The following is a 26,270-nucleotide window of genomic DNA, read 5'->3' on the forward strand; positions in this document are numbered from 1 at the left end:
TCCAATGAGAAATGCTACAACACAGTGGAAGAAAGGAATGGGGACGGTTGGGGCAAAATATGGTAGATGAAGACCACAGGACAGAAAAAGTGTGGTTACAGAACAGATAAAGATCATTAACAGAGACTATCCTAATCCCACCCACTCCCAACTGGCTCTATAAGAACACGAGCTAACTAAGAGCAGACATGAAAGGGGGAGCTCAGGGAAAAAACACTAAGACAACGCCATTTTTCTAAATAAAGTAAAATAAGCATTCAGGAAGCGTAAACCAAGAAAAATAACACCATCACGGAAATGAAAGCCTCAGCGGTAGCCAACAAAGTGGTCGTTGCTGAAAAGACGGTAAGAGTCATGAAAGCAACCGTGGGGACGGGACCTGTTGCTGACTCAGGGGGTGTGGAGTCTGTGGCTTTTGATGTCAGGATTGTGGGTTTGAGCCCCACGTCGGGTGTAGGGTTTACTTTAAAATAACCAAAATCTTTAAAAAGGAAAGAAGGAAATGAAGGTGGATTTAAAAAAAAAAAAAAAAAAAACAAGAAAAAGCAGCTGGGTGGCTCAGCTGGTTAAGCATCTGCCTTCCGCTCAGGTCATGATCCTCCCTCTCCCTTCCCCTACTCACGCTCACAAGCGCACGTTCTCTCTCCCACTCAAATAGATAAAATTTTAAAAAAAAAAAAAAAAAAAAAAAAAAACGGAAAAAAGCAAAAGTGTAAGAGGATTACTAAAACAAATGCAAACAACAAAACAAAAACGTGCAGCAACAGTAGTTATAGGAGATCCAGCGTAAGCATAACTGGTATCTGAAAAAGAGAACCGGGCATACAGAACAGAAAAAGATGTAAAAATGGACTAGAAAGAGCTGGGCTGAGGGCGAGTTGACTCAAAGACACAGTGTCCTGGCTTCTCCAATCACAGCAGCCTAGGGGCAAGGATAACCTTGGGACCCCCAAAGGGAATTAAAAAGCTCGGGGGCTCCTGAGATCCCCATGACTCCTATGTGGGTTACAGGTTTACTGCCTCTCCGCTCTATAGTCACCCCGTTTGCTTGCTCTGTCACGACGGATCTGAGCCCGGGCCTATTTGTGCATTTTTTTCTTTGCCGGTTGGCATGATACGAGCTCTGTCAGTAGAAGGTGCTAGAGAGCCCATGCTGGAGGAAAAAGGGATTTTGTTTCTGGGTTCCAGTGTGTTCCACCGGGTAGGCTCCAACAGCACACCTGGCTTTTCCAGTGCCCAGCCATAAGCGATGAACAGCGGCCAACAGCGGCCCTCAACGCCCAGGCTGGGCAGCTGTATAGCAGAGTGCCCTTGGTGAGACCCCTCTGTGCAAAGAGACCCCAGCCCCCAAGAAGGCCGGTTTCCAGCCAGTCCCACCATGCAGCATCACAGAAACTCATCGGTGACCCAGTGAGCCATCGTAATGTCCACTGCACCCCAAAGTTTGTATCTCGGCCTGCGCCAGGTGTGGGGTAGACTGGGGAGCTCTTCACTGAGCACTCTCTCTCAGCCCCAGGCCTTGTATGTGCTACACCTAGATTCCTTTGGGGTTCTCTTTACTCCTTTAGAAAAGCTTTATGGAGGTATCCTTCACGTACCATACGATTCGGCCATTCAAAGCAGACATTTCAATGGCTTTTGGTATTTTCACACAGTCGTGCAAACATTACCACAATCAATTTTAGAACATTCCCATTACTCCAAAATGATATCCTGCACCCCTGAGCTGCCACCCCCTGCCCAACCTCCCATTCTCTGAGTCCTAAGCAACCATTAATCTACTTCCTGTTCTATAGAATAGGCAAATGTTTATAGGCATGTCACATATATGGAATCATACACTGTGTGGTCCTTTGCGACAGGTTCCTTTCACCTAGCCTGATGTTTTCAAGGTTCACATACGTTGTAGCATGGATCAGGACTGCATTTCTTTTTAGCGCCAAATAGCATCCCATCATATGAACATAAATTACATTTTACTTATCCAATTATCAGTTGATGGACGTTTGGGTTATTTCCACTTTCTGGAAGAATGATGCTTCCAGGAACACCAATATACAAATTTTTATATGGACATAAATTTTTAATTTCTCTTGGGTATATACCTACAGGCATGTACCTTGGGTACACACCTAGAGGACTTGGGTACATCTAGGAATGATATATGCCTGGGTCACACGGTAACTCTCTACACAGAACTGTTTGAGGAAATGACAGCTGAGCTATTTCAAGTTTCCATCAGCAACGTATGAGAGTTCTGATTTCTCCACACCTGTGCCAACACTAGTGATTATCTGTCTTTTTGATTATAGCTGTCCTAGTGGGTGTGAACCAAGCAAATGAAACAATATACATATATTATTATAAATACATAATAAATTATATATAATATATAAATTATATATAATACATAAACACACGTGTGTGTATATATATATATATATATATAAAAAATGGATAATCAGAGAGAGCTGGGGTGAGGGTAAGTGTCTCATTATAGTTTTACTTCCTATTTCCCCTATGGCTAATGGTGCTGAGCATCCTTTCATGTGCTTCTTTCTTTCCTTTTTTTTTTTTTTTTAGATTTTATTCATTTATCCGACAGACAGAGATCAAAAGTAGGGAGAGAGGCAGGCAGAGAGAGAGAGAGAGAGAGAAGGAAGCAGGCTCCCTGCCGAGCAGAGAGCCCGATGTGGGGCTCGATCCCAAGACCCTGGGATCATGACCTGGGCTGAAGGCAGAGGCTTTAATCCACTGAGCCACTCAGTCGCCCCTCTTTCTTTCCTTCTTACTAGCTGATCTCATGTTACTCCAAATCCTTGTTACAATTAATAAATCTTACACTAAGTTTACCTGCTAAAAGTACCATGTGGTTTCTCTCTCCTGACTGGACCCAGACTCCTGTAACACAGGTGGTCAGTGACTTTCTAAGTAGAAATTAGATATCCACCAAGGTTATAAATATAGAAGACAGAAGTGGAAGGCTGAAAAATGTTTGATCTCCGATTGGATGTTCCCTTCAGAAGCAGCTGAGTAAAAGCCAGGTTGGTGGCGGGAGGTAGGTGCAGAGGGATCCAAGGGAACACAATCTTCAGTTCATCTTTGTTTTTACCCAAAAAATAAACAAGTGAACAAAATGACCCTTTCTGAATAAGAGCTGTTAAGGTTTGGTTTGTTTTTTTTTTTTTTTAAAGATTTTTTTTTTTTTTTTTTTTTTTTGACAGAGAGAGATCACAAGTAGGCAGAGAGGCAGGCAGAGAGAGAGAGAGGAGGAAGCAGGCTCCCTGCTGAGCAGAGAGCCCGATGTGGGACTCGATCCCAGGACCCTGAGATCATGACCTGAGCCGAAGGCAGCGGCTTAACCCACTGAGCCACCCAGGCGCCCTAAGGTTTGGTTTTAAGGGGGTTTTGCTTAATGGTGTCCTGGGGACAAGGCTGCGGTAATGATGTTTTATCTGGAAAAGGTAAATTCTGTGTGTAAGATTAAAAACACTGAACGCAATCAGTCTTGAGAAAATTCAACCGGAATGTTTGAAGAGACAACCCTCCTTCGCCTGTGCCAGCTGAGATCAAAGAGTGGAAGCTGGTGTTGAAGGGGGCTGGGAGATGGCCATGTATCCTAAAACACCATAAACTGAAAGCAGTCAGTAACAACACTCACACACGGGCACGCACATCAGGGTTCCAATGACACCAGCAAGCCCGGCAGCCCCCGGCCCCTGCTGTGTGCAGCGTGCGAGCACAGAGCATGGAGCACAACCATAAAAACATGTATGAGAATTTAAGAACTTTAAATTCAAGAAACTGTTTCTCTGGTGAACAAGGAAAGAGATGAGGAAAAAAAAATACATAGGGGAACATTTACTGGAAACGCAACATTCTATTTTTTTAGGCAAAACAAAACAAAACCCTGAAGCAATATGGCATATTAAGACTTAGTGACAGATGTCATTATATTGTTCTATTGTTGGGAGTGAAAAGTACATCATTAGGAAACATGGGCCTGCCTGCCTGGCTGGCTCAGGGGGTGGATCGTGCCACTTTTGATTTTGGGGTTGTGAGTTCGAGTCCCATGTTGGGTACAGAGATTACCAAAAATAAACAAACTTAAAAAACATAACAAAAATCTGAAAGAAAGAAAAGGAAGAAAGAAAAAAAAGAAAGAAAGAAGGGGCACCTGGGTGGCTCAGCCGGTAAAGCATCAGATTCTTTTTTTTTTTTTTTAAGATTTTATTTATTTATTTGATAAAGAGACAGTGAGAGAGAGCGTGAACGAGAAGGAGGTCAGAGGGAGAAGCAGACTCCCCATAAGCTGGGAGCCCGATGCGGGACTCGATCCTGGGACTCCAGGATCATGACCTGAGCCGAAGGCAGTCGTCCAACCAACCGAGCCACCCAGGCGCCCAAAGCATCAGATTCTTGATCTCAATTTGGGTCTCCATCTCAGGGTTGTGAGTTCAAGCCCTACACTGGGTTCCATGCTGGGCATAGAGCCTACATAAAAAAATAAATAAATAAAAAATAAATAAATAAAATAAAATAAAAGCTTAAAAAAAAAAAAAGATTTCTGGTATGAAAGGCACAGTTTGCTGACCATTACTGGCAATGGCAAGTATCTGTTAGCAGTATGCTACTTAGCAGATTTTCCAAAAGTACTCACATAACTGTCCTTTCAAGGTAAAGAACATGTTTTTTGTTGTTTTTTTTTTTAACTTTTTATAAAAGATTTTATTTATTTATTCAACAGAGATCACAAGTAGGCAAAGAGGCAGGCAGAGAGAGAGGGAGAGGCAGGCTCCCCGCAGAGCAGAGAATCCGATGCGGGGCTCGATCCCAGGGCCCTGAGATCATGACCTGAGCCGAAGGCAGAGGCTTTAACCCACTGAGCCACACAGGTGCCCCTAGAGAACATGTTATTAACCAAAGCTAGAAACTAGTTACTTTTTAAAAAAAAATCTATACTGAGTGCATTTTGAAAACTGATGTTTTCAACAGACTCTTGATTTCAGTTCAGGTCATGACCTCAGGATTGTGAGATCAAGCCCCACATCATGTTTCACATAGGGCGTGGAGCCTGCTTAAGATGCTCGCTTTCTCTCCCTCTCCCTCTGCCCCTCATCTCCTCTCAAACAAAAAGCAAAAAACAAAATAAAAAACAAAAACTGATGTTTAGGAGTATTTCCACCTTATTTCATTTTGTTGCCAAAAAGATATACAAGTGTCATGTACAAAAACTCTTATATCTATATGTTGGCAGGTCTCAAACTGGTCCAGAGACCTGTAAGGGTCCCCAAGGCCCTTTCAGTAGATCCACGAGTTTAAAATTATTTTCATAATAATTCTCAGACACCATTTGCCTGTTCACTTTCATTTTCTCACAAGGGTCCAGCAGATTTTCCAGAGGCTACATAACATACGATGACAAGTGACAACATCACTGTCCTCACAGCTAATGGAATGTATGATGATATTCTTGTAATTTGAAATTTTCTCAGTAAGTTTTAATACATTAAATCCCGGGGCGCCTGGCTCAGTGGGTTAAGCCTCTGCCTTCGGCTCGGGTCATGATCCCAGCGTCCTGGGATCGAGCCCCACATCGGGCTCTCTGCTCGGCGGGGAGCCTGCTTCCTCTCTCTCTCTCTGCCTGCCTCTCTGCCTACTTGTGATCTCTGAAATAAATATTTTTAAAAAACAATTAAAAAAAATACATTAAATCCCAATAGACAAAGCCCACAAAAATGGAAGTTCTTTGGGGTAATAACCTTTAAACTTACAAAGAAGTCTGGAGACCAAAAACTCTTAAGAATAGCTGCCTTACAATTTACTTTTCACATACTTTAAAGACTTAGTAATGAAGTGTCAACTATGTTTCAATTTAAAAAAACAACAAGAACAACAACAATTCAGGACGCCTGGGTGGCTCAGTCGGTTAAGCCTCTGCCTTCGGCTCAGGTCATGATCTCAAGGTCCTGGGATAGAGTTCCACGTCGGGCTCTCTGCTCAGTGGGGTGTCTGCTTCTCTCTCTGTCTACCACATACTCTCTCTGATAAATAAATAAATAAATAAATAATTTTTTTTAAAGATTTTATTTATTAATTTGACAGAGAGAAATTACAAGTAGATGGAGAGGCAGGCAGAGCAAGAGAGATAGGGAAGCAGGCTCCCTGCTGAGCAGAGAGCCCGACGTGGGACTCAATCCCAGGACCCTGAGATCATGGCCCGAGCCGAAGGCAGCGGCTCAACCCACTAAGCCACCCAGGCGCCCCAAATAAAATCTTCTTTAAAAAAATAAAATAGGGGTGCTTGGGTGGCTCAGTGGGTTAAAGCCTCTGCCTTCAGCTCTGGTCATGATCTCAGGGTCCTGGGATCAAGTCCTGCATCGGGCTCTCTGCTTGGTGGAGAGCCTGCTTCCCCCTCTCTCTCTGCCTGCCTCTCTGCCTACTTGTGATCTCTGTCTGTCAAATAAATAAATAAAATCTTTAAAAATAATAATAATCGGGGTACGTGGGTGGCTCAGTGGGTTGAAGCCTCTGCCTTCAGCTCAGGTCATGATCTCAGGGTCCTGGGATCAAGTCCTGCATCGGGCTCTCTGCTTGGTGGAGAGCCTGCTTCCCCCTCTCTCTCTGCCTGCCTCTCTGCCTACTTGTGATCTTTGTCAGAGAAATAAGTAAAATCTTTAAAAAAAATAAAAATAAAAATAATCAAATCAAATCTCAGTGGTGGAGCACCTGGCTGGCTCAGTCCAAAGAACATGTGACTCTTGATCTCGGGCAGTGAGTTTGAGCCCCATAGTGGGCGTAGAGATTACTTATATTAATTAACTAATTAATTAATTTAAAAACTAAACAATGGAATTTTCTTTTCCTTTTTTTAAATAATTTTTTAAAGGTTTTATTTATATATTTGACACAGACAAAGAGAGTGAGAGCTCAAGCCGGGGTGTGGGGGACAGAGAAGGAGAGAGAGAAGCAGGTTCTTCACAGAGCAGGGGGCCCGATGCAGGACTCGATCCCAGGACCCCAGGATCATGACCTGAGCCGAAGGCAGATACTTAACTGACTGAGCCACCCAGGGGTCCCAAATTTGTTTGTTTTTAATAAAAATTTTTAAGTAATCTCTATATGCAAAATGGGGCTCAAACTCATGACCCACAAATCAAAGATCACACATTCCACCAACGGAGCCAGCCAGGTGCCCCAGTCATAGAATTTTTTGACCCACTCAACATATTTCAAACAAAAGGTTTCAGTGGGTGGGGCACCTGGGTGGCTCAATGGGTTAAGCCTCTGCCTTCAGCTCAGATCATGATCCCAGGGTCCTGGGGTAGAGCCTCACCTCAGGCTCTCTGCTCAGTGGAAAGCCTGCTTCCCCCCCTCTCTCTGCCTGCCTCTCTGCCTGCTTATGATTTCTCTCTCTCTGTCAAATAAATAAATAAAATCTTTAAAAAAAAAAAAAGGCTTCAGTGGGGTTTTAAAAGTCATGTCAAAAATATATAATGCCATCTTTCTGTGATTTTGTAAGAAAAACTGATATCAAGGAAAAGGAGAAAGGCACTGACATGTAGACAAATAATGAATAATGGTAAGACAAGAAGACAGTAGGTGACATTTAATCAGAGTAAAGTAAATTAAGTTGCACAAGAGCTTGGAGGGGAGGAACTCCCATCAGTGGGGATGACCAAGAAGGAACCTAATGGAAAACAAGTCTGATTCAAGCCCCATTATCATCTTTAAAACCATGCTCAGAAGAAGACTGTAGAGGAGCAAAACTTCAGGGGGACACAGTCAATGACGACAGGCCAAAGCAGCACGTGCTCCAGCCGTACATGCAGTGTGCACATCGGAGCAAAACCCGGGCAGGAGTATGTGCCCGTGTGCCCTTGTGCACTCATGGCTTCCGGGTGGGGACGGGAGCAGCTGAAGAGCCATATATAATCTGTTGGCATTTAAAGAATGTTTACGTCGGTGTGCTATCCGTATCGATGCTTCCCTTCTAGATCTCCGAAAAATCCCCCATGCCTACCACTCCCAGACCAGCACTCACCAATCACTTAAGATGTAGAAATAAAACCATAGTGTGGGCGGTGGCTATCTCCAGGCAGTGGGACTGAAGGCTGAGGAGAACCTACCACGAACCCGGTAATATTCTAAACATTAGAAATCCTAAAACTGTTATTTTTATCACAGGAGGTCCCTTGCGTCATCTAATAGTGCCGGGCTTCCTCTCTGCTTGTATCCCCAGAGCGGCAACCTTGCAAGGTAGGGATTTTTTACCCCGTTTCACAGATTTGGAAACCAACAAGACACAAGGGGTTCTGCAGCTTGCCCAAGGTCATGCTGCAGAAACCAGGGAAACCAGGATGGAAATCCTGGTGTGCAGACCCCTGGAGAGGGTGCTGTCCTCCACCCCCAGGAAGGACCCCAAGGCCCCACTCTCATCACGGCCCCTGTCTATCTGGTGCCCTCCCTCCATTCACCTCACTCTTATCTCTCCCCAGACATGAACATTCTATGACTCTTGTGTAGCAGGGCATGGGACCATGGCTGCAAACCCCAGAACTTCCCCTGTCAGGGAAACGGGGCACCCGCTGCTCCGCCTCCTCCACACGCAGTGACCCTCCTAAGGAACAAAGCTGATTTCCTACCTTCAAATCCTTCAGTGGCTCCTACTCCTCTGCAGGATAAAGCTCTGACTCCTGAACTCAAAAAGCCTTCGCAAGGTGCCTTTCGCAGCCTCCACACACCCCTTCTCTCTCCTGCCACTCAAGTGTCCTCAGGATGTAGCCTGAGCGAGGACACTCGCTCATGTTTCTAGGCCATTACACACATCATTTCCTGTCAGAAAGCCTTTGAAACCCACATCCACCAAGCTAATAGCCAGCGATTCTTTAAGACCCAGGTTAGGTGTGAACCTTTCTAGAAAACTGTTATTTATACTCCCAGTGTGATAGCAGGTCTCATTTTGGAGATCCCAAGGGACCCTCAAACACAGTCCTTGTGACAATGTATTTTAACTGCCAGCTTACTGGCTTCTGGTCCTACCAGACTATAGGCTCCTTTAGGCCAGTGCCATCCCTTTCTTAACTTACAATGCCATGACCTAGCACAGGGCCTTGCTAGTGCTGAAAACAGAGCAGAACAAAAGCTGATTTTTGCTCCCTGAGTGACATTACTGAGGCCACTATAAACAGCACAAGCCCCTAACAGCACCTGCTCAGTTAATAGGTGACTGGAGTGCCTTGTGTGATGGTGGACACAGACATGCATACAACTAAGTAAAATAAAATATGACAAATGGGAAAATAAGAAAGATATGGTAAGAATGCTATTCAAGGGGGCGCCTGGGTGGCTCAGTGGGTTAAGCCTCTGCCTTCGGCTCAGGTCATGATCTCAGGGTCCTGGGATCAAGACCGGCATCAGGTTCTTTGCTCAGTGGGGAGCCTGCTTCTCTCTCCCTCTCTGCCTGCCTCTCTGCCTACTTGTGATCTCTGTCTGTCAAATAAATAAATAAATATTCTTTAAAAAAAAAAATCTCTCTCCCTCTCTGCCTGCCTCTCTGCCTACTTGTGATCTCTGTCTGTCAAATAAATAAATAAATATTCTTTAAAAAAAAAAAAAGAATGCTATCCAAGGACAGGGAAAAAAAGGTAGGAAAATTTGAGGGAAGCCGTCTACTTACATTCCTAGGTTTGCTCAAAAGTTTTTTCAAATCCTGCTGCTGCTGGTGGTGATACTCATGAACACAACTGCTTAGTCTGAACCAGGTATTATGCAAAGCGCTTTACATAAACCAACTCTACTGATTCACCCTGCGTATTTTACTGATAATGTCAGGCTCAAGAAGACACTTGGTCAATGTCAGACAATTAGTGGCGGAAACAAGATTTCAACCCAGATCTTGTCTCCTGCACCACGGCTCCAACAAACACCCTATGCTTCTATTCTTTATCAAAAGTGAAATCTCAGGGCGCCTGGGTTACTTAGTCAGTTTTCATAAAAGATGCGTTAGTCCTTCCTGCTGCCCACCAATTAGATCTGGCTCTTTGCTTCCCAGGCACATGCTAAGGTTGCAATTCCCTGCTCTTTTTTTTTTTTTTTTTTTTTAAGATTTTATTTATTTATTGTTTGAGAGAGAGACAGCATGCGTAGGGGAGGAGCTGAGGGAGAGGGACAAGCAGACCCTATGCTGAGCACAGAGCCCAATGCGGGGCTCAACCCCATGACCCTGAGATCATGCATGATCTGAGCTGAAATCAAGAGTTGGACATTTAACCAACTGAGCCACTCAAGTGCCCCTCCCTGCTCTTCTTTAAAGTTAGGTTTGGCCATGTGTCTTGTCTTAGGGGATGAAATGTGAACGAAAGTGACATGTGCCATCCAGGGACCATGCCCCCTAGCCACCATCTTTCACTCAGATCAAAATGATCATTGAAACACCATGTTCGGATGGAGTTTCCATCAGCCTGGGTCCCTGAGTGACTGTGAGGAGCACAGTTCCCTGGGCACTCATGCTAGTGAGAAATCCGCTTTTGTTCTGTTAAGCCACTTAAGTCTTAATGGATTTTTGTTAATGCAGCCTAATCCAAGCCCTCCAGATCAATACATCAGATCATCAGATCTCTTTTTTTTTAAGATTTTATTTTCAGGGGGTGCCTGGGTGGCTGAGTGGTTAAGCATCTGCCTTTGGCTCAGGTCACGATCTCAGGGTCCTGGGATCAAGCCCCTTGTTGGATTTCCTGCTCATCAGGAAGCCTGCTTCTCCTTCTCCCACTCCCCCTGTTTGTGTTCCCTCTCTCACTGTGTCTCTGTCAAATAAATAAATAAAATCTTTGAAAAAAAATTGTTTTGGGGGCAGCTGGGTGGCTCAGTTGATTAAGCAACTGCCTTCGGCTCAGGTCATGATCCTGGAGTCCCTGGATGGAGTCCCACATTGGACTCCCTGCTCAGGAGGGAGCCTGCTTCTCACTCTGACCCTCTCCCTTCTCATGCACACTCAATATCTCTCTCTCAAATAAATAAATAAATCTTAAAAAAAAACAAACAAAAAACCAAGCTTGTCAAGTACCTACTATGTACGAAACACTGTATTAGATTATGAAGACTGTCTATGCTCTGAACAAGTTCAGAGCATATAAAACTCCCATCTATGGGAGTTTTATAGTGCCCTCAGGAGGTAGCAAAATCAGATGGCCTGCTAGAGTCTGCATTTTTGGCACAGTTGTCAACATAAAATGTTTTAAAGGAGAGACAAGTCCCATCTAGATGGGAAGAAAAGTACAGGGAGTTTCACAGAGGACGTTCCATAGCACATGGCCCTGAACATGGGTAAGAACCAACAATTAGAGATTCAAGGGGGTCATTTAAGATAGAAAAAGCAACATAAACAAAGATATGAAACACAAACAGCAAAGCACAGGGAGCAAACACTTCTACTGACCTGGAAAAAATAACAAAATCTAAGGGAATACAAGAAATGAATTTACCATAGTGCCTGTGCCAGTCTGTTCTGTGCTTAATTCAACAGACAACGGGGAGCTGTTGAAAGTCTTGACTAGGGAAGTGAGATACCTGGAAGTGAGAGAGGAGTACACAGCATAGATTGGGGGGGGGGGGGGTGGTGTTTGGGGGGGGTTTCTACAATAACTCAATGTCATGGTATCAATGACCCCAAATAAGCCTGATGACAGCAGAAATAGAAAGCAGCAGATGACAAAAACAGTGGGGAGTCTAGCTGCAAGACCTGGCAACAAAGTGAACACAAGGGGAGAGAAGGAAGGCAAGAAGGCATCTAGAGTCCCCAGTCCTCGATCTCAGTAGTCAAAAGGACTGTCGGTACACACAGCTGGGATTAATCAGAAAAGTGACAAGAATGAACAAAGTGCTACTGTCTATTTTTCTAAAGGCTAGCTGGAGTTACATGCTTCTACCTTTTTATCCTTTGCTCTGCCTGAGACAAAGTTACTTCTCCATCTGATGCCACCCACCTACCTTTTTGATACAAACTTACCTCCCAGTTTCTCTAACAAGAACCTCCTGGAATCACCTATGAGCATTTCCGGTTCTCCCCTGCCCCCTGACCATCCTTTCTTGTATCTTCCCGTCTTCTTATTCTTCATGCCCCAGGCTTACCCAGTTGTGGCTTAAGGCAAGCGTCAGCTTCCCTGTGAAACCTTTCTCAAATATATGGGTTTCTTCTCTTCTCAGATTCTCCTACCTACTGTCTAGGAATTCTAGAGGCAATATGACCAGTTATCAGTGTCCTGTGTGCCCTATTTTCCCACAACTATCTCTTAGGCTAATCAGAACAAGTCTCTTACATTACAGGTCTTCAGTCCCCCCCCCCCAATTCTTACTGACTTGCAAATAATATGTATTCATGAGACACTACTGATGATCCAAAGTCAATACTCTAAGAACATGCACGTCTTATTCCCTCTTTAATAATCTACTTTTATTTAACCATGACTACACACGTAGACGTTCAAAACAGTGAGATTCATCACTTAATACTTCAAGATATCCTAGAGTGAAAAATCTTTCTTCGTAGGAGCTGTTACTGCCTTAAGAGGTGATCTGAAAACACAGTTTGGTCATAAATTTTTGTGCCGGCTTCCTTTTAATCTTTTTGACTTGAAGGTATACCAAACAGTTCAACGATCATCATTCCAAGGTGATTTTGACTTAGAGATAGCCTAATTTTCCATGAGGACTACTTTACTTCCAGGAACCTAATAAGTGATTTTATTTTACCTTCAAGTTCAACTAGTATAGACAACTCAAATTACACCCACAAAACAAGTTCCCAGGTTTTACAAAATAACAGCCGCTTTCATTGGTCTCTCTCTCTCTCTCTCCCTCTCTCAATTAACTACTTTGATTTAGTTCACGCGTTCCACTCCTCCCTCGTTTGTGAGGGAAGCGAAAACAGAAATGAAGTTTAATAAGGAATCTTAAAAATGAACAGTGGCAAAAAGAAACCCAAAACATTCGTGGGATACCATCCTCCCCAAACCTGCTCTCATCACGAAGATATTTCGTCTTGCAAGCAAGATTCCCGAATTAACTATGGCGAGTAGTGCCAGAAGGAAAGGAAGCCAGAAAGGCGTCCTTTGCCTATCAAACTGACCCGGTCCCCCGAATGTCTGGCTGCCAGGAAAGCGGTAAGCAATGACAACCGCTACCCAATGCGCGGCAGATTCCCGCTCAAGCTTTCCCTGGACTTTTCTTTCCACAGCGGAGTCCCGCTCGCCCGTTCCTCCTCTGTGCCAAGATGCGCAGCGCTGAGGGGTCTCGCACGCAGGTGACCTCACACAGCGCGGCCCGGGTCCAGCCGTCCTCCCCCGGGGCCTGGCTGTCCGCCCCACCTTCCCGGACGAAGTAGCCCGGGGCCCGGGGCCCGCAGTCCGAGCCCGGGCCCCTAGTCCAAGCCGGACCTCATTGCTCGGGGGTGGGGGTCGCAACTAGGCCGTGCCCCCACCCTCCCTTCCCCAGCGCGAGAGGGCTGACTCCGCGCCCGCCGGGACCAGGGGCGGCGGGGGAGGGGAGGGGTGGCGCGGCCACCGTTACTGCGGTGGCTGCCGCGCCCCGACGCGCGCACGACTGGCCCTTACCGCAGCGGAGAGGGAGGCAGCGGGGAGGCGGCGCCCGGCCCGACGCGGGCGGGAAGGCGAAGGCCAGGGCGCAGGCGGCCGCAACAGCCGCGGGGGACCCCGGCGGGCGCCCACGACGCGGTGGGCTGCATGGGCGCCGCCATAGTGGGGACGCAGCGGCGGGCGGAGCGCGCGGCCGCGACCCGGGGACGCTGCGACCACCAATCCCGCTCTCCGCCTCAGCGCCCTCGCCGGGGGTCGGGCATCCGCGGCCAATGGGGCCGCGGGAGCCGGGCGGGGCGCCGGGCTGACCAATGCAGAGCTGCGCTGCGGCAGCGGGCGAGCGCAAGCTCACGGAGACCCAATAGGCACGGGCACCCCCAGTTTCCCGACCCGCCCACCCCACCCTCCGCGGGGACCCGGGCTGCGGGAGGTGCGGAGCAGCGTCCGGCTGAGGCGGCCCGGCCTGCAGGTCAGCGGGGACATCTCGCCTCAGTTTTCCGGGGCACATCCGCCGCCTGGAGCAATTCTCCTCCCCCGGCTTCTTGGCCGGGAGAAAGAACATCTGATGCCCGCGGGCGTGACCCAGCTCCTCGGGAGTCTGTTTCCTCGCAGGCGCGCGAAGGGCCGGCGGCCGCCCGGGCGCAGATGCAGGCTGGCCACCGTCATTCCACAAGGGCCGCAGCTGCCGCCGGATGCCTGGCTGAGCGCCGCTGGTGGGCTCCCTGAGGCCCAAGGTTTGGCAGCCTCTACGGGCTGGGTGACCCTGCCCTATCCTGTGGTATATACGGAAACAGGGTTCCCTGCTGTATTGCCCATTTCAGTGTGGCAGAAAATGTTTAGTCCGTGCACAGGACCACTCGCCCTGCAGCTCCCGAGGTCCCAGCTCTCTCCCACCCTACAGTCATTCCCGCCCCTGAACACCAGCATATGCACCTGGAGCACCATTTGAAACGTTTACCACCACCGATGGGATGGACAGAAGGGAGAAGGTACTGTCGGGCTGTGATCCTTGGTTGCCATCCCAGAGATGCCACCTTAGGAAAGGAGGGCTGTTTGCCCTGACAAAAAGGCTTCCCTGGAATCCATCCTCTACAGCCTGGGCCTGACTGCACTGGCAGGCAAGGAGGAAGAGGCCTGTTCTGTAGGATTTGAGCAAGTTTCATTCCCTCTTTAAACTTCGGTTTCCCCGGAGTTATTACTTAAGCCAAAATCCAAGGTGCATAATGTCTAGAAAGCTCAGCTGCTAAGAGCTTTGCTGGGGTTAGACCAGGCACCTCAGCCCTGCAGGTCCTTCAGCAGGAATGGGGATGGAGATGGTGGGGGTCCGTGAGAGGTAGGAGGGTCTGGGACCCTGCCAAGTCTAGAGAAGTGTGTTCCTTCCCTTCAAAGATATGTGCTCCCAGGGCTCAGCAATCCATTAAGACCAGTCCCACCTCCTCTCCCAAATGAATTGTTGGATGTTGGGACAAAAAATTCAGCTTCCCTTTCTTGGCCCCAGGAGGGAGTTGTCATAGAAAACTTTCTTTGAAACCTGCAGTTCCTCCCTTCCCCTCCACAATCAGACACCATGTAGCGACCGCGTCCCAAGCCCTGGGATATAAAGCAGCACTGAGAATGGCTGAGCTGACCCAAGCCTCCCTAGCACCTAGACAGGCCATGAAACAAGTGCCTGGTCATCCAAGGACCAGCTGGAGCAGTCTGGCTCATAGTCACTGGCGCCTCCTTGCCCTGCTCCTGCTCCATCCTCAACCACCTATACCCCAGGAACTCACCAAAGGGACTGGATCCTCCAGGGGAAGTTTCTCACCAACTACAGACAGCTCAAAGTAGCTTCAAGACCCCACTGGATCCCACTGGGGGCCGAGTCCCTTAAAACACTGTTAGGCTGGTTCCACAGTTTGCATGGAACACATGGTATTAAATTGGACCAGCTCGGTGAAGATAATCAAGTGTAGCAGAAGTGAGAGACCAAACCCTGTTTGACTGTGAAAGTGGTCTGGTCTTCCATTCCCTCCTTCCCATCCCTAACGCAAAGGAAACAAAACAAGGTGCTCAGAGCCACAAGTGCCTCTGCCTCCCATGTGTCTGTCATCTTGCCTGGTCTAGCACATAGCCACAGGACCAGACCTTGACAAGGGACCCATCACTTTTAGGACAGCTTCCTGGTCCTGCCTGAGTCTTCTTAAAATACCTGGCCCTGGGGGCACCTGGGTGGCTCAGTCGTTGAACACCTGCCTTGGGTTCAGGTCATGATCCCAGGGTCCTGGGATTGAGCCCCGCATTGGGTTCCCTGCTCAGTGGGGAGTCTGCTTCTCCCTTGCCCACTCCCACTGCATGTATTCCCTCTCACGCTGCCTTTCTGTCAAATAAATAGATATTTAAAAAAAAAAAAAAAAACAACTTTAAAATACCTGGCCCTGCTCCAGAATTTATGACTAGATACACCCCCAGCCTGACCCTGGGCCACTCTGGCTCCTTGGGGCAGACACAACCAATCCTCTGCTCAACACATTTTATTGCTAAGGACAAGGTGATGCACCAGTTTTCAAAATAATTTGGTTTATAGCGTTCATACGTAACAAAAAACAGGGAAGTATTATAAATCTGATTCTTGTATACACAGGGTATAGGTGTGAAGCCCTCCAATCCTGGGCCCAGGCAAACAAATTCATGAGGAGCAAAAACCTGTTTAACCCCTTCAGTGTTGCCCTCCATTCCCACCCCCACCCCCAAATCAGCTCCCTCCCACCCCCAGACCAGGGACATGTCTAAACCTGCCCCTGGTCTCCAATGGCCCCAATTCATCTTAACCCTCCCAGCCCCTGCATGATTGCAATTTTCTGTTGACAGAATCACCCACCAGGCTCTGCCTGCTTCCATTGTTAAGAACCCCCTTCAGGGTATTCCCCAGCCATACCCTCTAATACTATGCCACAGAGGCTCTGTGCCTAGCATGAACAGGCACACACCCATGTTACCCCCAGTCTTCTCCTCCAAGACAGGACGAAGAGGAGGCATTAACTCTGTGACATCTCGATACTGCAGCTTTGCCAGCACTCTCTCGAGGCAGTTCCAGGGACAGACAGATGCCACACTCCATCTCCAGCCAACCCCCAAGAGCCTTTACTCAGCTCAACTGAGGGCAGAATTTCACATTTTGTTGCCCTGGACAGGCAAGGAAAAAAGTAAAGGCCAGGGGCTGGCAGAAGCTGGTCCAACCAAACACACACACACACACACACACTCACACACACACGTGCGCGCGCACACATACACACACTTAAATACAAAAGGGGGAGGGAGTAAGCACCAGCACCTCGGCCTCATTGGTGCAGGTGACTGTTAGGAAGCTAAGTCCTAGGCAACCAGCCCGGCCAGCACAGTCGACCCCACTGTAGACCAGGGCCAGTGCAGCCCCGCATTTCAGTGCTCAGCCCTTCAGCGGGGAGATAGGCGGCTGCTGCCACATGTCCAAGAAAGGCTGTCCTTTCACTACAGCGGAATGCGACGGGGAACGGGGGCGTGAGAGGATGATGGGGTCGGTTATTCCATTCCTTTTCATTTTACAACTTCACTTGCAGAGACTTCACAGTTCCAAGTGTCTGCTGTGCTGTGGAACCCCAGTGCTGTCGCCTTGATGGCTGGGCACCTGCTGGCCCCCAGAAGCACCTACTCCATGATGGCTCGGTATAGTGCAGGCTCGATGTAATCCTCCCGGTATCTTGAGTTGATCACTCGTTGCCGTTTCTTTTCCTGCTTAACCTCCTTCTCTGTGAAAATCTCATTGAAGCGCATGTCGGAGGCTACAGACTACAGAAGAATAAGCAAGCCAAATGAGCACTCTGCAGCCAACCACCCAGAGGAAAGAACAAAAGGACACACCCTTGCTTTGTTCGCTCCCTCCCAGATGGGAGCCAAGGGCACACAGAAAGCACACTCACCAGTCAATGGCATACAGAAAACACACTCACCAGTCAAGGACACATAGAAAACATGCTCACCAGTCATGGCACACAGAAATCATGCTCACCAGTCAAGGGTACACAGAAAGTACACTCACCAGTCAAGGGTACAAAGAAAACACGCTCACCAGTCAAAGGCACACGGAAGGCACACTCACCAGTCAAGGGCACATAGAAAACAGGCTCACCAGTCAAGGGTACACAGAAAGTACACTCACTAGTCAAGGGTACAAAGAAAACACGCTCACCAGTCAAAGGCACACGGAAGGCACACTCACCAGTCAAGGGCACATAGAAAACAGGCTCACCAGTCAAGGGTACACAGAAAGTACACTAGCCAGTCAAGGGCACACAGAAAACAGGCTCACCAGTACAGGGCACACGGAAGCCACACTCGCCAGTCAAGGGCACACAGCAGGCACACTCACCAGTCTGGATTTGACCCTCTTAGGAAGCTCTTCATCCAGCGTGTACACGTCATCTCTCTTAACCACAAGCTGTGAGCCATCCTCAAACTCCACCTACCAAGTAAACAAAGACCTTTGGCTGTGATATCCCTGACTCCCTGGTCCGCTGTGCACAGTGGCAATTTCCTGCCATCACAGGAAGGATCCAGAACACTGAAAAAAGGACTACCAAAATGAAGCCGCTTCTGGCAGACAGGACACAGGGCAGCCGCACACTCTGAAAAGGTTACTAACAGGTGAGCTCTCCCTAGAGCTCCCCTCAGAGGAAACACCGAATCAATCAAGTATTCCCCAGCCCCCCAAAAAAAACCTTTGGCTACCTGGTACATCTGGATGGGGTGGGAGGCCACAAATTTGGCTCCGTAGACTTGGCCATCTGTCCATCTCACTTGGACCACCTCTCCTTCAGCGGGAGGACCCAACTGGAGACAGTCCTGACTCTGAGGGAACAGTAAGTAAGAAGAGTGAAAGGAAGATCCCTCATCACCATCTACTTAGGGAAGAAGGAACCAGGACAAATTCCTGCTCAGATGTCTGCCCAAGCAAGTCAGGCTCTCACTGAGCTGAGAGATACAAGTTAAAGAGCTGCCTGCTGAGTCCAAGTCAGCCCCGTATCTCTACTCCCGACGCTCTGAGGTGACAGAAAAGGGCAGCCAGAGTAAGCTTCCAGTAAACTTAATAAACACAGTGCCAAGATCAAGAATCCTTCTCACAATCTTTTAACCGTCCTGCTAAAGATCAGAGGACAGAGCTCTGCCCTGAAGAAATACTAAAATGAGGATTTCAGAGTATAAAAAAAATTAGCCTCTTTCTCTGAGTTGACCTTTGCAGCTATGGTGTAAAAGCTCTATCAGGTAAAACAGCTTGTTCCTCAGCACAAGGCACCGGCTGTGAGCATCAGCAGTTGTTATCGTATTCCTCACCACTGTGCGCTCATAATTTAGGAGGGAGGGAAAAAAAAAAGGAAAAATTCCTGGTTTCACCCAACAATGTCTCTTGATGAAGCAGAAAAACTTGCTTTGTCAAATTTTAGTCCTTGAGTACATGTGAGCACTCAGAGGCGGACACTTTGGCTAACTGCTGAAGAACAATGGTTATCTTGAGGAAAAGCGCTGTGTAACCAACCTGTGAGCTGCTTTTTTCATGGAGCACTGGCTCTATTTGAAAAACTGGCTGACAAACTACGGTTATTCAGACTTGAGTACTGGCAGACATCCTCTTGGAAATGAGTGAAATAAGCTTGTCACTTCAAGGAAAAGAAGTCATAGTACTGCCAATAATAAAACTTAAGCTTTTAGAAAAATTAGAACTCCAGGGAAGTTGTATCACCATACTAAGCTTGAAGCTTTGCCAAATTTGAAGTTATTTCTGAGGGGCACCAGGTAGAGCATGCGACTCTTGATCTTGGAGTCATGGATTCAAGCCCCATGTTGGGTATGGAGATTACTTAAATTTTAAAAAAAAAAAATTTTTTTAAATAAATATATTTCTGAGCAGTTATACTAATAAATGTGGTTTTTGATACTGTATAATAAAAATTTAACATTTAGGGGCGCCTGGGTGGCTCAGGGGGTTAAAACCTCTACCTTCGGCTCAAGTCGTGATCCCAGGGTCCTGGGATCGAGCCTCGCATTGGACTCTGCTCAGCAAGGAGCCTGTTGCCTCCAATCTCTCTCTCTCTCTCTCTGCCTGCCTCTCTGCCTACTTGTGATCTCTGTCAAATACATAAATAAAATCTTAAAAAAAAATTAACATTTGGAAGATCTTCATAGTCTAATGCGGGAGTACTTTCTAAATACCCAATGTATGATGTTACAAAATTAGGCTTAAGTAAAGATTCATTCTCAGTGCAACATAAGCCAGTGGATTTTAATATAAGTTCACTGACCTACTTTCAGATTCCACCCTGCAACTAACTTTTAAGAAGCCACTCCTCATTGACTTTTGGTGTAGTACCCAAAGAATAATCACAATGGTGTGAAAGGTGATTAAAACACTCCTCCCCCGTGAGGCTGAATTTTCTTCATATATTTTAACCAAAACAATACATTACAACGGAATGAATGAAGATACAACATTAAAGAGATTTGCAGAATCTGGGGTGCCTGGCTGGCTCAGCCAGTAGAGCATGTGACTCAATCTCAAGGTCATGAGTTTGAGCCCCATGTTGGGTGTAAAAATTACTTATAAATAAATAAAAATCTTAAAAGAATAAGGAGATTTGCAGAATTGTAGAAAAATGGAATTCCTCCCTCTAATATTGCTTTAAAATGGCTATTTTTCAATTAAAAAACCCAGATTGTTTTAAGATTTTATTTATTTTAAAAAAGATTTTATTTATTTATTTGACAGAGAAAGAGACAGCGTAAGTAGAGGGAGCAGCAGAGGCAGAGGGAGAAGCAGGCTCCCCACTGAGCAGGAAGCCCAATGTGGGGCTTGATCCCAGCACGCTGGGATCATGACCTGAGCCGAAGGCAGATGCTTAACCAACTGAGCCACCAAGACACCCCATTAAAAAAATATATATATTTTAAATTAGTTATCTCCATTTTAATTTCCAATAAACGCCAAAAGACACTACCCACAAAAAAAAAAAAAAAAAACCTGTGGGGTCCTCAGTAACTTTCAGAAAACAGAGTCCTGAGATCACAGATTTGTAAATTAGAGATACCCCCACCAGCTTTTCAGAACTGGTATGAAAAGTGAGATAGACACCTGCCATAAAGCATTTAGTATAGCGCCTGATAGATTAGAAAAGCTTGGTAAGTTACACCTATTCTACTACCACAGATACTATTAACACCATCTTTACTGTGACTCAAGTCTACCTTGTAACTAATGAATGTGGTTTTAGCAACTAGGTTGCTAATGCAGTATAAAGGTGGGGAATACTAGATTTGTTAAAGGCAGAAGTGGCTTCATCCCTCTACCTTGGTGCTCAGTCTAACATACGAAAAGGCAGAGTAAGGATAAGGGAAACTTGAACTAAGTCCTCAATACTGAGCCAGGAAACCTAGAAGTGTGGGTGTCGGGTGTCAATAACTTAAGCAGGCCAGGGATAGCTCCTAAGTAGTTCCGACTTGGCCCGGAAGTCGTCACCTATAAAGAACCAAATCAAGGGGCGCCTGGGTGGCTCAGTGAGTTAGGCCTCTGCCTTCAGCCCAGGTCATGATCTCAGGGTCCTGAGATCGAGCCCCCCACATCAGGATCTCCGCTCCGCAGGGAGCCTGCTTCCCCCTCTCTCTGCCTGCCTCTCTGCCTACTTGTGATTTCTCTGTCAAATAAATAAAAAATAAAATCTTTAAAAAAAATAAAAAATAAAAAAAAGAACCAAACCAAATTCCATGTCTACTAAGAGGGACCAGACAGGAAAGAGAGTTGGCTAATTCTCCAAAATCACACAGCTACTGATAAGTAAATGAGCTGGTATTGGCCCCCTGCCAATACCACTACCTGCGCTCTTGCATGGCCTTACAGCCCCTTGCAAGGCTGGCTTAGACTGAAGAAGCAAAGTACAAAGTACAGCAGAAAACAAAGATTCCTGTGAGCTTCTAGACGGAACAGGGTAGCCCAGCAGCACACAATTTTCTTGATGAGGAAAGACCAACACAAACGCTCCTTTCTGTTCAGGGAAAGACTGATGGAACTTCAGGCCTGGCTAAAGATGGCAAGCAGGCACACAGTCAATCTGTCAGCCAGACCCAGAAACACCCTCAACCCAGACCACCCAAGCAGCTCCTCACAGTCATTACCACTATGTCCTCGGGATAGAGATTGTCGCTGAAGGAACCATCATCAAAGTTAACTTCATAGAAGGTCTCGGTGGTGAGCCTGACCACCTCACACTGGTAGAAGCGCCCATTCTTGTGCTTGCTAATGACCTTCTGGCCGGCGGTGATGCTCTGCAAGGCCCCCTTGGCACGCTGGGAAAAACAGAGGCGGAGGTTACTCCCACATCCAGTTGACAGGACTGGAAAATGGGAACCAAGATCAATTGGTTTTTCTTTCCCAGGGAGAGACGAGCACGGAAATGAAAACGTAAAAAGGACTAAGGGTGGCAGGTGGACCCGGACTTTTCAGATACCCACACCTCTACAGGGATTCTATGAAACACTATCATCCCGTTCTCCTCCATAAATGCAGCAGCTCCTAAATTCCCGGTCCATACTGTCTTACACCGCCCGCCTAGTTCCCTTACCCCAGACTGTCTCCCAGAAGAAACCTTTGTCACTTCCCTACTGCTGCCAGACACAGACCTACTCCCGCACCCACTCCTGCACACAGCTCAGACACAACAGGGTGGACACTCCTCAGGAGACCCGAGCCCAGGGCCCCAGACACTGCTCCACGCTCATCTCAGCACGAGCTCTAGCCTCAGGGCTACAGCACAACAGTCAAGGTCCCCCAGAGGTCCTCAGCTGCATGTGACCAGGGACTCCCCACTTTAGCCCTGCTGGCTCTTATTCTGAACTTGCCCTTGATGCAAATGGGATCCCAGAGCATCTGGTGGCATCCTCTCCAACTACTGCCCCCTGAGTTCCCCAAGCACTGTGCTCTGTCACAATGGTGGCCTTGCTGAACCCTCAGCATGTGTGCTGAACAGGCCCACAGCTCAATCTTAGCCCTGCGGGGCCCCTTGACCAGAAATGTTGTTCCCCAGTCAGCTGCACACCAGCCCCGTCACATCCCAGTGTCAACCTATGGACACTGTGGCTTACTATGCCTCCTCCACTCCCCTTATCCTGCTATGTTTTCATCCACCACACTCCTCCCCATCAGATACACTGTACGTTTACACGTCTCTCCCAGTTTTTCGACTACATGTAGCAGGACAGGCTCGGTTTTGCCTGGTTCACTGGACACTCCCAGCACCCACACGGGAGCCTGACACGTAAGAGGGGCTCAGTCAGTATTTGAAGGGTGAAAGAGTGAAAGAAGTACTCGACGGTCCCCCCCTTTTCTCACAGCACCAGGAGTCTACAGCTGCCAATTTAAGGATATGGAGAGCCAATGGCAATGCCCAAGTCACTGTCCTGCCTCCATAACCAAACTCCTGCCCCCTGAGCCATGAAGGCTCAGCGCAACCTCACCCACCGCCCCTCCAGTCTCTCCCTCACAAAGACTAGCTTCCCTCTTACTGAGCCCCTCACCCACCTGATCGTCTCTTGTGCTCAGTGAAAGATCTTTATGAAAAAGAATCCAGTCAGCCAGTAAGTCCTCTGCCATGATGCCACATGGTAGTGACGGGTTTGCTCCTCCAGACCAGTATCTTGTGTCCTGCACTACCGTGCTCACTGTACTGCTGACAGGCTTTATCGCGGCCTATCTTATTCAACTCTAACTCCCCCAACTACAGTCCAGCTCCTGACCGCAAGACCCCATGGCGACTCCGCAGCGTGGGGCACCGATGAACATGACACCAGAGCTTCCCGCCCCAGAGCACACAGCCCCCCATCTCTCCCCACCGGCTCTGTCTGTACTTCCTCAGCTACTTTCACTGGCTTCTGCTCTGCCATCTGTTCCTTATATTAGGAATCTCCAGGGCCCAGTTTTTAATGGCAACTGGACTGAACTACCCTGTTAAAAACTGGTGAGATCCAAAACTTCACTGTCTTAGTTAAAGCAGCTGCCTGCTGGTGGCTCCATCAGAATTCTCCAGAAATGATCCCAAAGTCAAAGGTCCTACCCTCTTTTTCCCCCCTCTCCCCCTTTCCCTTGGAAGCCCTACTCTGAATCAGTTTTGGTGACAGTTAATAGCATCATTTTTGCACTCTCCCCATCTTTCAGGGAATTTGAGCTCTTTCCAATTCACACTCCTTCACCCCTTTCCCCATGTTCTCCTCTCCAGGATGGTCAACAAACCGTCAATTCCACCCATTATAGGACTCCCCAGTGAGATGTGACCCCAAAGCTCTACCTGGTGTGTTCCCACTGCAGACCTCACTCCACTCCCAGACTAACCAGTCTCCCTGTCTCAAATTCTTATTCTTTGGGCCTCTGAATCCACTACCAGAGTAACTGTTATGAAATATGGCTCAAAATCATAATTTTTGAAAAGTTCTCATCTAGCAAAAAAGAACTCAAACTCCCAAGAAGGGCAGTCCAGGGCCTCAACCGCCAGCCCAGCCACATTCCCAGAACGAGTCATACGTGTCTGTTCTCCCACACGTGTTCGCTCTGCTTCTGAGGCCCAAAAGCCCTCCCTCTCACAATTCCTACTTCCTTTTTTTTTTTTTCTTTTAAAGATTTTAGTTATTTATTTAACAGAGAGAGAGATCACAAGTAGGCAGAAAGGCAGGCAGAGAGAGAGGGGGAAGCAGACTCCCTGATGAGCAGAGAGCCCGATGCAGGGCTCGATCCCAGGACCCTGGGATCATGACCCAAGCCAAAGGCAGAGGCTTAACCCCCTGAGACACACAGGCGCCCCAACTCCTACCTCCGCTGAAGTCCCACTTCAACTGCCACCTTCTACCCAAACCCTCTCATAACTTGTCTAGCTGGGATGACATGTAATTTTCTCCAAGTTTCACTATTTAGAGAAGCACAAAAATCTCTACCGTATGCTCATTAAGAGCTAAGTCCTCTGAGGTCTCTCCTCCAGTTCACACTATCTGCCAAGCCCCCGCTGTGTCCTGGACATGGTGTTAGGGAACAGGAGCGCTCCCATTAAGAAGCCAGGGCCCAGGGGCGCCTGGGTGGCTCAGTGGGTTAAGCCTCGGCCTTCAGGTCATGATCTCAGGGTCCTGGGATCGAGTCCTGCATTGGGCTCTCTGCTCAGCAGGGAGCCTGCTTCGTCCTCTCTCTCTGCCTGCCTCTCCGCCTACTTGTGATCTCTTTCTGTGTCAAATAAATAAATAAATAAATAAATCTTTAAAAAAAAAAGAAAGAAAGAAAGAAAAGAAAGGCAGCAGCAGCTAGGGCCCCTCGAGGAGGAGTGGCAAACAAGTACACAGATAATCACAAGGACCCAACCACAAGCAGTCTGGTGCCAGGCAGGGAGCAGAGATGAACTGGGGCCACCTCTTTGTCCCTTCCTCACCGGCACTCTCCACAAGGCAGAATACCAGAGAGCATACTTGCCAACACAATTAATGGACAGCCTGCAGAGAAAACGATCCTAGAGACAGGTAAGAGGATTGCAGACCAGCATCCTCCCTCACCTCCAGACTGGGGATCTTGTGCCGAAAGCAGGTAATGAAGACGACAAAAGGCCAGTCGTCGGGCTGCATCACCACCCCCGCAGCCTGGGCGCAGCTCACGTGGAAGGCGGTCGGGCAGCGGCCGTGAGAACACTGCACACAGCAGCCGGCGGTCCTTTTCCTCCGCTTCTTACAGAAGACACATTTCTACAACATAAGGGAGGCAAGCCAGGGACTCCAGGAGCTACCAGTGCTGTCTCCTCTGCCGTTCCCCAGCCCAGATGCACAGAGCCCAATGAGCAACCTTCCTCCCAAAAGAAGAGGACACACACACCTCTTCCAAACTCCCATCTGAACATGTGTGTTCTCATGAAACAGTTTTAACCATACGGTGACTCAGAGCCTCTGACCAAAACCAAGGGTAAAAGAGGAACACTGGGTCACGCGGAGGAAAGGCTGCCCTCAGGACTGTTGTCTCTCCACCCAGAGACGTGTAAATGGGGCAATGACGGACAGAGTCCCCAAACCCATCTCTTCCTTACCAGTTTGAAGCGGGGCAGGGGAATTTTGCTCACATCCACTGGACTTCTTTCGGCAATGTTGACAAACCTTGCTTCCAAAATTGCCACAGCACAAGACACGTGGACCCACCTGCCAAAAGGCAAAGGCTACCTCAGTCACCTCTGGCTCCAAGGCCCTGCGGCCTCCTCATCAAATCTATCAAGAGTCAAGAGCGAGTGGGCCTGCCCACAGTTCTCCGTCCCTGACCCAAGATGGCCTCTTACTTCCACCTGCAAGGTCCCCAGGCCCAGCAAGGTAAAAACCAGGAGTGTCTCCATACTGAGTAAGGGGATGGGTCCCCAGCAAACCGCCCTCGGTTAGCCCAGGGTTGTGCTTCTCACACCACAGATTCATTCCCAGTCTGCTGCAAAATGAGTACAACCAGAGCTGATTGAGTGCGGCAGGTTTCAGGGAGTGAAAACAAATCTGAGAGCTCTATAAAGACTTCTTTTACCACAGAAGCAGGGTGGTAATATCTCAAAATGTCTCCCCGGGTGCCCTGTCTGCCAGTAGCCATAGATCTCCCCTCTAGGCCTTTACCCAAACTCT

At 47.8% G+C, this 26,270-nt stretch overlaps 2 protein-coding genes across 19 annotated transcripts in view; both read right to left on the reverse strand.

The window, feature by feature from the left end:
• Window positions 1-15,974, reverse strand: part of ST3GAL3 (ST3 beta-galactoside alpha-2,3-sialyltransferase 3) — a 194,873-nt gene extending 178,899 nt beyond the window's left edge. For 2 of the 13 annotated variants that reach the window (XM_032303236.1, XM_032303237.1), the window contains exon 1: window positions 13,611-14,169. In XM_032303236.1, coding sequence (XP_032159127.1) covers window positions 13,611-14,154 — 544 coding nt within the window. In that variant the 5' untranslated portion in view covers window positions 14,155-14,169. Of the gene's footprint in view, window positions 1-8,645; window positions 8,853-13,610 lie in introns of those variants that run through there. The other 11 variants (XM_032303247.1, XM_032303245.1, XM_032303249.1 and 8 more) reach the window with 7 other exon arrangements.
• Window positions 15,975-16,087: 113 nt separating this feature from the next.
• KDM4A (lysine demethylase 4A) overlaps window positions 16,088-26,270 on the reverse strand; it is a 45,038-nt gene continuing 34,855 nt past the window's right edge. For 2 of the 6 annotated variants that reach the window (XM_032303231.1, XM_032303230.1), the window contains exons 17-22: window positions 25,703-25,811; window positions 25,182-25,367; window positions 21,774-21,944; window positions 18,342-18,461; window positions 17,983-18,075; window positions 17,262-17,402 (exon numbers count right to left, since the gene is read on the reverse strand). In XM_032303231.1, the coding sequence (XP_032159122.1) occupies window positions 17,262-17,402; window positions 17,983-18,075; window positions 18,342-18,461; window positions 21,774-21,944; window positions 25,182-25,367; window positions 25,703-25,811 (820 nt within the window). Of the gene's footprint in view, window positions 17,918-17,948; window positions 18,076-18,341; window positions 18,462-21,773; window positions 21,945-25,181; window positions 25,368-25,702; window positions 25,812-26,270 lie in introns of all 6 variants that reach the window. The other 4 variants (XM_032303232.1, XM_032303235.1, XM_032303234.1 and 1 more) reach the window with 4 other exon arrangements.

This window comes from Mustela erminea, chromosome 10, assembly GCF_009829155.1.
Source record: "Mustela erminea isolate mMusErm1 chromosome 10, mMusErm1.Pri, whole genome shotgun sequence".
Lineage (NCBI taxonomy): Eukaryota > Metazoa > Chordata > Mammalia > Carnivora > Mustelidae > Mustela > Mustela erminea.